Source organism: Bombus fervidus, chromosome 7 (assembly GCF_041682495.2).
Source record: "Bombus fervidus isolate BK054 chromosome 7, iyBomFerv1, whole genome shotgun sequence".
NCBI lineage: Eukaryota > Metazoa > Arthropoda > Insecta > Hymenoptera > Apidae > Bombus > Bombus fervidus.
This window is the reverse complement of record NC_091523.1, coordinates 10,532,156-10,545,234: the sequence shown is the minus strand read 5'-3', so window position 1 is coordinate 10,545,234 and position 13,079 is coordinate 10,532,156. Positions and strand designations below refer to the sequence as shown.

The 13,079-nt window shown below is 33.7% G+C and overlaps 1 protein-coding gene across 1 annotated transcript in view; it reads left to right on the top strand.

Annotated features, from left to right (window-relative positions):
• The first annotated feature begins 8,535 nt into the window (after positions 1 to 8,535).
• The window catches only part of Scgdelta (sarcoglycan delta), a 218,123-nt gene continuing 213,579 nt past the window's right edge, over positions 8,536 to 13,079 (top strand). Inside the window, exons 1-2 of the mRNA XM_072006508.1 lie at positions 8,536 to 8,608; positions 8,830 to 8,931. Coding sequence (XP_071862609.1) covers positions 8,907 to 8,931 — 25 coding nt within the window. The 5' untranslated portion in view covers positions 8,536 to 8,608; positions 8,830 to 8,906. The remainder of the gene's footprint in view (positions 8,609 to 8,829; positions 8,932 to 13,079) is intronic.

Genomic DNA, 13,079 nt, shown 5'->3' with positions numbered 1-13,079 from the left:
CCTAATTGTAAGTGCTCGCAAGTATACGTGTGCGCTGGGGTTACGAGAAGCTCCGACCGCAGCTCAGGCTGCGCACCAGGGAACCACCACCTCTGCCAGCTCTCCTGCTTCGTTCCATAACGTGATCCAGGTACAACTCCTCCCTCGTCGCGCCCTTGTCCACCGAACATCGTCCGTCTATCCAGCATGGACCAACGAGTCCACGCTCCGTAGAATTTCCACTGCGTACACCAACGGTATGGCCATCGCTACCCAATCCACTCCCGACACCAACCAGCATCGAGCAGAGACCTCAAAGAGCGAAGGGACCACCAGAGCGGAGCAGCCGGTCGTAACCTTACACCAGCGTCATGGGCGCAAATTAAATAGAGTGCGGCTTATGCCGCCGATTAGCCACCCTACCTAGTAGGAAACTCCACGCCTGCCGTTGCATTCAGGTTTTCGCTAGAACGCTTATCGGGGAAGCGTTTGCATTCTGAAAACGAGTTACACGTGTCATGTGTGGATGCTGTAATGATCATCGTTATTCGATGTCGCGTTCACGTGTTGATATAAAATTAAATAGAATAATAATATCGCTAAGGGAGGTCATAGGGGTTAAATATCGTCTAGCAACAAGTAATAAAAAAACATCAAGGGTGAAATTGAGAAGTAGTAATGCTCGAATAACAACAGAACAATAAGTAATATTACATTCGTGTTTCTTTTTAAAATTGTAAACTCTCTAACGAAGAAGAAATGCTATGCAATATCACGTGAAACATTCAATTAATTGGTGGTAATATATATATGTGTGTGTGTGGATGCGCTTGATACGATGATACACAAACGCATTAAATCGAGATGAGAATGTGATATTACGGTAAATTATTTTCCAAGATTTCAGAATCGGTTTTTTAAATGTCAGAGGCAAAGATAAGGTCGATTATCGATAACAAGTGACCTCGCCTAGCGTCAAAGAGCGACGAGGATCGTTGTCCTACGCGCCGCTGGCGCAGCTATAGGCGTAAATTAAATAACGATCGTACGTGTGATCGGCTGCTTCGGTCACCAACCTGCGGTCTTGCGTTCTTTCACAATGTCATATGCATCGAAAGCGTTTGGTACCAGCCTTTTAAAAAAATCACAGAATCTATCGTGCGTAAGCGAAATGACGGGAGTAAGCGAAAACGAGAACGTGTTTTGCCTTGTTGGTTAAACGCTCAAAGTAACGAATAAAATGTTATAAGCGATTTAATGTATTTCGTGATTATAAACCGTGTGTGCAACGAGCGATACTGGTAACAATATAAAAAGCAAATTTGATGAAGTGAATAACGCAATCAATAGAAAACAATTTTATGATGACTGCTGCTTTTAAACAATCAGTTACGATACAGTACGGAAGAGTACATTGTTTTTTTTTCTCTTTATTAAAAATGTATAAAATCTGTAAAATCAATTGAAATTCATCATAGAATGGAAGCATACTATCAAATTGATAAGTTTAAAAAGCGGAAGAAAAATACTATTGTTCGCGGAAGCGAAATTTTTATAGAAATTACAAAAATGTGTACCTTCTAAACGGGAAAATATCTCTTCCTAAAAATAATCTTTAATAGAAAACATCCTGGTAAAATCGGTGTATGATAGTTGATGTGACTTGACACTGCAGTACGATTAAAGAGCATACATGACAGATTAACCCCTCTTTCCGACGTTCCGCTTCCGTAAATCCTTTGGCGTTTGCGGCTTCTGAGCTACGTGATTAAGTTACCACTACTTGACTTTTGATCTTGTCCCACAAACTTTCCTCTTATCAGTCCATCGCAATTGAGACTCGCCGGAGGGCGGAAATAAGTGAAAAATCAGAAAGCTTATTCTTATTTACGCGAACGTGCTCCCAAGCAACAAGCACTCGACGTACAGAGGGTATGGATAATATGCATCTAAATAGATCATGGAAACTTTTAATCGAGTTATTTAAGCAAGCCCGAATGGGGTAGGCAAAGAAGCGACTATAAAAGACTTTTCATCTCTCGGTTCCCTCTCCTCTCTGATTCACGAGATATCTACCAGTTTTTAGAACACCTTTTCACAAGAAAGAAGAAACGAGCATCTCGCAAACAATTTCAGAAGCTATCGTTTGATTCGCAAAACAACAGCTGCCGCTATTATACGAATAGATTGGCAAGCGGTTTTTATTGGAAACTGATACGTCGAGCAGCTTTTTGTCGAAACGAAATCCATTGGTGCGGGCTTGAGGCACGGCCAGCCATGCAAATTGTTTGGAACTGTAAGCGCAACAAGAACACACATATCCAGGATCATTTGCGGCTAGCCCTCGTACCACGATCACCTTGTTTCCTCTATTATTTGTTGCGAGCGATCAGGAAGGAACGACGCGCGTAACCGCCAACGTCTCTCGACTCAGAGGAGGTACGGCAAGCCTCGAGGGCCAACGTTTAGCGATAAATTAATGTCAAAGAACGCTAGTGATTAATCGATCCATTTGGTGATATATCGTTTACACGTTGCTCGCGATTCCTCAAGATTAAAACAGTGAAGAATGGATAAATAAGGCACGATCATATCCCTATGATCTATATCCTATATGGATGGAACGAGTGATAAATCACATATTTTCTGAGATTTTTACAATCAAACGTTTAATAGGTAATTGTTAGGTTCAATAAATAAAAAATTAATAATACCTTTGCGAATGATGGATGTTTGGAAAGATAGGACGCCTATTGTGGAGATTAGTGATCTTGGAATCTTTCTTAACTGCTTTTGCCTCATTTGTAGGTTAATCCTTTTGCAATGATCTCTGTGTTGAATAACATGCTAGAAAAAGATATAATTTAACACAATTTAATCATCGCTTGGTAATCGTTACAGACCACTCAAAATATATTGTGTATATATACAGACATAGATATATCTCGATTAACGTTGTGAGAAGTCCTTAAAAGATATATTAATTTTTGTTCCGACAATGACTCAGACATGGCAGTAACATTCATAAAACAATGAAATCTATTTATGTATTTAATTCAAATATTTGAAAATCACGATCGCTAAGATCGTAGTGAGGTCATTCATTGGTAGATAACATAGGAGTCATTCAAGTCTTATCCACGGTATATTAAGATCAATTGATCATTCGAAGATCATTAAAAATACGTTTGTTACATGTGACATCAATCACGTCGACATATTAAATATATTGTATTATGAAACAAAGTACATTGTTTTGCAAATCCCACTGATCTTGGTATGCGAAAACTATGAAAAACACGTTGGACTTTATGAAATACGTTGGAAAATTCTATCTGAAGTCACGACTGTCCGATATTCCCAGTTTGAATTGAACCGATATACACCGAGGATATATACCATCGACTCGTAACGAAAGCAATTTGCTGAATAGATATGTATGTACACGCGTGTTTTGAATGGCAAAAGAGCCGAGTGTCTTGTATATTGTGAGATACACTTATGTCCGCCAACAGCAATCAAAGTGCTAATCGAGCTTTTGAATCAATTCAAAGGATTCAGTTTCGTAGCGGGCGGAAGTTACGGAGAACTTCCGCTTTCATCGAAAGGGTTATTCCAGGAACAAGTAATACACACGCAACCACGTTCGCTTTCGCGAAATTCTACAGGACGATTATATCAGAATTGCTGCAATGCAAACCAAAGAGCCCATGTTTCTGTCAATAGGCATCTTTCCATCAGACACCAGGATCAAATTACGCTACTGCTTAAAAATATCCCAATATGTTCATCTTTAGCAAGATGTATTATACTTTAATTACAGAACTATAAACAGATCAAACTACAATGATTTCATTCTTCTTTAGAATCACTAGACTGAGGATATTTATGTAAATTAATATTTTTATACATGTAATTTATACATGGTACGTAGGCAAACACTTACCTTTTTACTAAATATTATAACAAGTACTATATTTTGCATATTTTATATATTTTTCGCATATAATGTGTATCACATGCATTTTTGCATCTTCAAATTTCCATAAATGCATACAAATTTGTAGTCTACTATAATCGCAGAATAATATTCGCAATCACCATAGCTACATATAATAGTATATTGTAACCCGATTAAATTGGTTTTTAATAGTCAATGTACAATAATAAAATTGGTCTCTGTAACTATCAAACCTTATAGAACTACAATTTTGTTACTTGACAAATAATTTAGTTTCCTTCATTTTTGACTATAAGATATAATTAATTATGAAGAGTATTTTATATTGATAGAGAGGCTTCTTTTGTTAAGTGATTTTTAAATAGAAGATGTATGTAATAGTATACATAGCAAATAATAGAATGTACTATTGCTATGGGAATTAAAAGATAATCTAATGGGTAATTTAGTTTTATAGCCTGGTAATCCCATGAAAAGGTAGTAAGTGTTACTTTCAATTCATCATTAATTTGAAAACTTTGGTAAAGTTCACATATGCTATTATAAATGAGTCAATGCATTGAGATATTTATGAACAGTAGCGTTAACAACATATACAACATTTTTCAATTATTTTTACTCGTTAGTATCACACTGACAGAGTACATATGTAGATAAATGTCTATAACTTTTTCAATCCTCAGCATTTCGCAAGTAGTGAAACGTTTTGCTTCAGTGCACGACACCGATGCATATAACGCTGGAAAAGACAGAAATGGGAGAGAACGTAAATTCGAGGAAACGCTATTTCTTGAGAAAGCAGAGGGCTTTCGTGAAGTGAGGTTTCGTATAACTGAAAATATAAGGAGAATAGATGTCACTGTGCACTGGTTCTCGAATTTCCCAAAATTATTGACATTTACGTGGTTTTCCACTTTCGATATTTTTTAATATATCTTTTAGATCCTTATTTTATATTTATTTTACATCGTCATATTATGATTACATGAGATTAGGATTGATGGAACTAGAATTTTCCAGAGCGAAATCATTCATTACAAAATCTCAGATGTTATTTTATCGAATCCACCATGACAGTTACTTTTAAATTGTAACGGCAGATTTGGATTTGTACAACATCAAAAGTTTAGGTTAAGTCTTCTAATAATTATGTAATTGTTCAGAAGTAGCTAATATGTTATGGTTTTTAAATTTTGAAGTAATGGCTATATGTTATACATTTAAATCTCTATTCGTTAATCTATATTAGTATACTGGAAATGTCAGTCTCTGAATAATATATACATACAATATAATACATACTATATACTTCCAGTGAAAGTAAAGAAAGCTATGTTCTTCTTGAAGAGCCTCTTTCATCCATTCGGAAATGAATAATATGTAATCTGTACATATTTAACTGGATACCGACAGAAGAATAAAATAAGTTTAATAGTACACTCGCAATATGCGCAATCTCTAACACTTGAATGCAATTGGATGAAAATAATTTTAGCTTTAAAATAATTCGAGGCGCACTCTGTTGCGTGAATATCATACTATTTATTATCTAAGCAGTTTCAAAGTGTGATCTGCTACCTATAATAAGGATATCTATAATCATGGCAATATTATCATCAGTGAGATATGTCTGTGATACAATCATAGACGAGTTTCTGTACTTCGTCCGTGACAATACATGTCTTATATTGTGTAGGACTTCGTTGGTGATAAGACTATTCTGAAGTACCGATCGTGCAAAATGGCAGAGTTTGCCATCTATGATCTAGAACAGTGACAACTACATCAATGATAGCATACCATTGATTATTGAACTCTGATAGTTGAGAATTTAGTGCCATTGACTAAATTAACTGTAGTTAATCTTATCCTTGTAGTTATCTTATAATTCCACCAATAAGCATACATTTCATATCCTTGATAATTTCTTTCTTATCTTCTTTCTTTCCTTTTCCTTTTATTTTCTTTCATATTTTAATACTTCACTAAAAAGTTGTTCATCCATATATGTACACAAGCCTTTCATTAAGCAAAAACCAAAACGTCAAAAATTCCTTATACTTTTTTGATCTGAAAATGCCATAATTCGTTAATTAAGGTAATATTTGCAGTGTGCAATATTTTAATTTCTCCCGCTGGCTTTAATTGAAAAGAAACTGCACCGCTTCAACCAATCAGGAATCAGTAAGACGAGCATTTGGCGGGACGAAGCCAATGTCGGAAAGCATGGCGTTTGCATGTATCAACACATTTGAAGTGCGTAATCTCCGTTGTGTAAATAGTAATTCTTCACCTTTTATAAACTATTACCAGGTTTGTTTAAGTAATACACATTTATTTAATAGTTTGTCAAACAGTGTTATATCGAAATTAAACAGTTTTCCAAACTTGTTTCGTTCGTTGATCTCCTACTTGATTGTCAAAACCACCAATAGCTTGCATTATAAACCTTGATAGAGACTAGAGACAAAATTTGCGTTTATATATTGCTGTATTTTATTACTATAATTGGTGATTTCTTCTATAGAGATTATTGATTGATTATCAGGATCACTTTATTTATGGTGATCTCGCTTTCCTTCCATGATTTTTTCGCTTTCTCTCATCTCTTTACTCATTTCGACTGCTTTGTCGTTTCTTTTTCTCTTCACCTTTCTTGATATTTCTCCTTCCTGCTTCTTCCCTATTATTATAATATATATAATCACAATCTTCCATCTATTTCTACAAGAACTGATGTATTCACGTTTCAAATCAGTAAATAGTGTTCATTCAAATTATATTAGCTCAGTCGTATTTACTTTCTATATTTACGTTCACACATCAGTCTGAAATATTATTTCTTTGTTTGAAACATGATACGCTTACTAACGAAAACATATCCTTTCGGAATTTGACGACTCTTGACGCAGGCTCGATTTACCGGTAAATACCCCCTCTCCCCGTCAAACACTCCTCACCGACCGAAATTCATTGGGTAAACCGCGGCGCGGGGAGTTATTCCAATGTCGACAGTTAGAGCGATTAGACGTACATATTTCGTGTCACTCCGTGATAGGTATTCACCTTCTTATTACGTAGGATTTTCGTAGTGATTCTTTGACCGCCCAAACCCACGTTATTGTTAATTTCGTTCAACTAACGTATGTTTTTACTCAATAATTTATTACAATCTATTAATTGATTATATTTTTTCTTTGATTGTCACATTTGCTGGTAGTTCGTATTATAAACTTCCAAGACGTAACCTGATCTTGATTGTTGCTCCTTATTTATTTATTTATATAATTTGTTCTTCTCATATATATATATTTTAATGCTTCGGTCTTTTTTTGTACAGATTATCGTTTGTTTGCGAGGAAAACTTCGAATTATTAGAGGGATGCCACGATATTCAAAAGGACGCCATGACGATTAACAATGAATTTGAAAGAATTTAATGGAAGTTTGGTAACATTTAATTTATTCTAATAAAAACAAACGTATTTGTACGTTTGTTTTCTTCTTTTCTGCATAATTGGTAATATTTATTTAGTATTCTACCGGGATGCATTTTCATTTCGAATATGTTAAATTACTTGTGTATTCGAACAAGTTTGTACACTTCTGCGCATCGCGTTTTTTTTCATATTGCGCAGCTTTGTTTAACGGACAGAAAGGCCAGTATGTATATCTAAAACTGTAATGGCGGACATTCAGTTCAGCAAGCAATTTTTACAAATGACTCATATTGTATAATAGTCATAGTAGATATTTGACAATAATAAGAAATACTTTATAATGTATAATAATATTTAAAAAAAAATATATATATATATTTCTTATATTCTTGATATATTTCTTTGTACAAGGGAAATGAATAATAATTAGTTCGTAGTTTAAAAAAGACAGTATTTTCATAAACAAACAGTCTATATAAAAAAGAAGAAAAATATGCAAAGCAGTATTTTTCCTTTTTCCTTAACCTTTATCCTCTAATAAAATTTTTCTTTCAGAGAATTATTGTGATCGCGCGCAATGCGATCGATAGAGTCAGTGCTTGCTGCGTAATAATACTTTTTGTATTTTATAGAGCACAATAGCTTTTTATAATCATAAATTCAATTACAATAGTTGTACGCGAAATTAGAGTCAGTGTGTTCGCCGATTGTTACTTAAACGGACGCGTTAGTAGCTTTTTTTGTTTTATTTTTGTCTTTTTTTTAAACATTCGCTTTCGGTAGTAGAATCACAGGTTTCACAAAAGGATACAGCCTCTCCTGGAACTCAAGAATGTAAATATATCTCTATATTGTTTTCTAATTTATTTCTGTTGAAATAAATTTGTAAAGTTTTAATATTGACATATAGAATAAAAATATTTGACGTAGTTCAGAAATTATTAGATTCTCAATATATATATCTTAAATTTTTCTTTTAAAGTTGCAATTCTTATAGTAATTAGAGTTTGCTAGCATTATAATTTTTTTTATTATTGAAGTTTCAAGTTTTTATAGAGTTCCCTCTTATTCAGGCATTCTATTATCTCAAATCTTTTGAGTAATCATCAATATATTTTTCAGAACAAATTATAATAATCCATATTTTGTTAAAGGTTTCTCATTCCTTCCTGTTCTCTGGAGAATATATAGTAGTATTCAGTTTTCTGGTGCTTCAAAAGCCAAGAATGTAAGTAATTTTGTATTTTCATTTAATTCTGTTCTTTGTATTTTACATTAATTATTAATTAAAAAATAGAATCTGATTAAATATTTGACAAGTTTTAAACTTTTTAGTCTTAAATCGAATATTGTCTTTAAAATTCTATGTTTAATAGAGATTAATCTTACATTAGTTTAAATTTTCCAAATAATTAAGAGCAAATTATAATATTCTATGTTTTGTTACAGTTTTCTTCCGTGGGATTACGTGACTTCTCCTTGATGACAGCCTTCACGATGACTTTCCCTGGACTGCCACAGCATCGATGACTACGTTCTTCGCATCTTATCGTGAGTCGCATGCATTTTTGTTCCTCCGGTCACTCAATCATGTAGTAGGATGAAAGGTCCGAATCGACACGGGTGACTGGTTGTATTACGTAGAATTTTTTGTGAGTACAGTGACCGCGGGTATTTGTTATATCCGTGAGTAGTAACATTTCCTTTTTCTATGCATTATTTATTAGTTCAGGATAGGTCTTCTTGCACATCGCGTATTTTTTTATACTAATGATACTGACAAATTTTATATTACCAATATCGATAGTGGTATTAACTGATACAAACGATGTTATATTAACAATGAATTTGAATATTTGTGATTGAAAATATGTTCACTATAATAATAACTTTTAAAGTGGGAATGCATTAAAAATGTATATTTGCTGACAATTGCAATGACTTAACTAAATATTTCGTAATAACGAAGACGGATACCCTCCGACTTCCTTGCATTAAAAATTGCGATTATTGCATATCATATGATAATAATAACTCAGTTTTTACTTCACCTTCTGGTTTTTGATGGCATTATTTCAAAGGATTTTGAATTGTTTGTCCATCACTTTTGAATTTTGATATTAATTTAAAATATATATATAGAGGTATTAAAATTCAATTCTGTCGTATAAAATTGTATTGAATTTTATGTGCAAGAAGAAATTTCGCGACAGGCAAATTTTGGAATCAAAGCAACAAGTTTTGAATACTGCTTTTGTGCTTTTATAAATGTGCTTTGATGAAGGGATTGCCTGAGGTTGTTTGCATTAATATTTAATTTTGAGTCAATTATTAAATAAATTTCTTATTCAGTTTGCCTCTTTTGTAGTGGAATTTCGATAATTCATAATGTCAATTATTTGAATGAATCAATATATTGCATTGACTCTATTTATGCTGTTTGCTGTAAATGAATTCAATATTGATATTTTGATAATTTATTAAAGTAATAAAGTAGAGTCTAAAGTGTTAGTAATTGAGATAAAATCCAAAAATGCAAAATGAAGAAAAATTAGCCCGTTACAGACAAAATGGATACACTAATACTTTTTTTAGTTAGGATTTTCAGGTTTAACCCTTTCTGTGTTCATTGCCAGGACCTCACGCATGTGCCCAGGTGCTACTTGGGTGGGAGAAAGGCAATGAGCACGATGACCATTGATTTTATAACAATTTGTTTGCGACTGACGATGCGTTAGCGTATCGTGCACGACGTACTTTCCACATAGTGTGTGTGGTTAAGGCTGTGGAATTGCGTCGTTTTAGTATATATTCTATTTGCTGTAAATGTAAGTAATAAAGAATAAAGTGACACAAATGTCGTTTCAATTACAACCTATAAAAACAAGGATTCGTTATTAAATACAACGAATCACAGATATTAGTATTATTAATTTTCTTGTTAAATTATAATAAATGGTACGAAATTTTGTATCATCTATAATTTCTTTGAAAATTAGTCACAGTCTTTGTATTATGAATATCTGTAATTAAAATAGAGATTTATTTTTATTGTGTTGTACGCAATGGTCGCTAGCCTTCGTCAGTCGATTTCAGGAAAATGGTACGTAATATTAGAGTGTGCATGTTGTATGTCAAACTCGGGTGTCGGAGGCGTTCCGGGACGTTCTCTCTAGTGTAGGTCCTTGCGCCCGAGTGTCATGTGTGAGAATCGTGGAGTGAGTGTGTTTGTGTGCCTGTTTTGCTATTTTTAAATATAGGGCTAGGTAGGATAGGTAGTATACTTTATGGTGTGCCTGTTCATTAATTATAAGTAGGTAGGGCCGGGCAGGTTGGCACAGTCTTTGGTCGGGTAGGCGCGTTTTCGCGTGTCCAACCTGTTTCAGGAAATTTCATTTGAAAAATCGACGGCAAAGCTGGCACGAACGAAACATGCTCTTCAGCTTCGCCCATCGATTTTTCGAATTTCGCGGTCGTGGTCGCGAGTTGGTTTCGAAACGAACGTTAATATTGCTCGAGCATGCACATGCGAACGGACAGCGATCGCTACATGATCGTTGTTTATCCGTGTGCACTTGGATCAGCCTCCGCGATTTATGTTTTTATTTGCAAGTTATCTTTTGGTTTGCGATTTAGAAAGTCTCGAGCCTAGATATAAGTTTCAGCGGGCATTGCGCCCGAAGGAAGAAGAGGCTATGAGCCGAAGAGGCCCGGCAAATTGCCATAGAAGAGGGCAACTACTAATGTCTTTGCATCCTCTGGATCGTCCAGAGCATGGAAAGGCATTCTCGTTACTACTTTGTCACTGTACTCGCTTGTAGTATTTGTAGTAGTATTAGTTGTGATTGATTTGTTAGCCGACGTACATGTCGGTCTATCGTCACATTGGGCTAATCGCGGTCTTTGAATTAGCGTTGCGAGAGATTAATTACGGTTTAAGTATTAGTATTAAAATTGCAAAAATATTTCGCGGCTTTTTATTAGAGTCACGGGAGCTTATGGGTTGAATAGAGTTGCGAAGAAGTGATAATCATATTTCCCTTAGTGTTGCGAATTATGACACCGCGATTGTCTTTAACAAGTTTGATCATGAATTTTTAGAATTTCTTAGAAAGTAAAATACATGCTAAAACTTATCTTATTTTTTATCATTTAAAGATTAATTTAGAAATGTTAACTTTTCATTAATTTTATAAATAATAATTTCTATTAAATTTGTTTTAAGAATCAGTGTTGCGATCTTCTATCGCGATTGTTTTAAGTAGTTTCTAGTTAGAGTTACGCTGAAGAATAATCGCGTTTTTTCAAGTAGTGTTGCGCCTATGTTATGCCCAATCTTGTTCCACTAAACTTGTGGAAACACGTTCCAGCTGCTGGATCATCTGATGCAGTTACAGTAGCAGCCTGTTATATGGCTGTACTGGACGTCTCGTTATTAGTGTTGCGAATGTTTAAATATGAGTGCAGAGATTATTTATAACTAAAATATTTTATTTTTGCTTTTGAGAGTTTCCTACTTTTTTTCTTTTTTTCTTTTAAATAGTAAACTAATTATTATTGCAAAGATTACATAAAGCACTCTTCGCGATTTATACTGTGTATTTCTATTTTGTGTATATTTGAATTTAGTATATTAGAGTTGCGAAAAAGAAAATATAGTCCACTCACGGTTTATGGTTCGGGATTATGTCGAGTGGATAATGATTCTATTTTAATGGCCTTTCTGGCCATTGACTTGTTCTCTTTTTAGTATCTACCCTCCTCCCCCCCCCCCAAATTATGAGAGTGTTTGTTAATGAAAATACTGTTAAATATGTTTGTTCGTTACTGTAATAATAAATATATCTTAATTATTGCTATTTTTTAATAGCGTAGTATTTTATATACACTTAATTTATTGAAAGACATAAATAAGAATTCAGCCTATCATTTTAAAGCTAATAACAGTGAATGTGCGTTATTATAGTCTTATTTTTAAAATAAATTATGAGCTATTTTTTTTTAAGTACTGATGCAATAAATAAGTATGTTCCAGATTTACTAACTTGTAGGAAGTATTTATTACACATATGGAATTTTAATAACGTCCCAAATACGTGCCAAGAACTGGCTCAAAAGTGGAATGGATTACAGAAAACGATTAAAAGAGAAGAGACAAATATGGAGGAATGATGTTTAAGCCGCTCCTATTGGTAATTAATTATAAATATCGCATAGAATTGTACTAATTTTTTTTATAGTTTGAGTTTATTTCAAGATCCACAATGAGATCAATTGAAAAAGACTTATACTCTACATAATGTTCTATACAATGTTCTTTCCTTTGTGATATTTAGTTTTTCTTATGGGTACAATTCTCATAAATAGATCTTCAAATTCTTGTATAGATAGGACTTATAGAAAAATCTTCAGATTTATGATTTTGTAGAATTTATAAAGAAATCTTTAGGTTCCCAATAGATAAGATTTTTAAAAACTCTTTAAGATTCCTTATAGGCAGGATTTGAAGTCTTTAGAGATTCGTAGTAGATAAGATCTATAAATTTTCTCTATCTTTCTCTATATTTCTGGTAGGTAAGAGTCTATGCAAAATCTTTTTATTTCCTTCAAATTGGTTTAAATTCCAGTTTGTTTCTGAAATCTCTAAAGGACCAGTGTGGTATTTGAGTAGATTAAATAAGGGAATGTAGATGAATTAG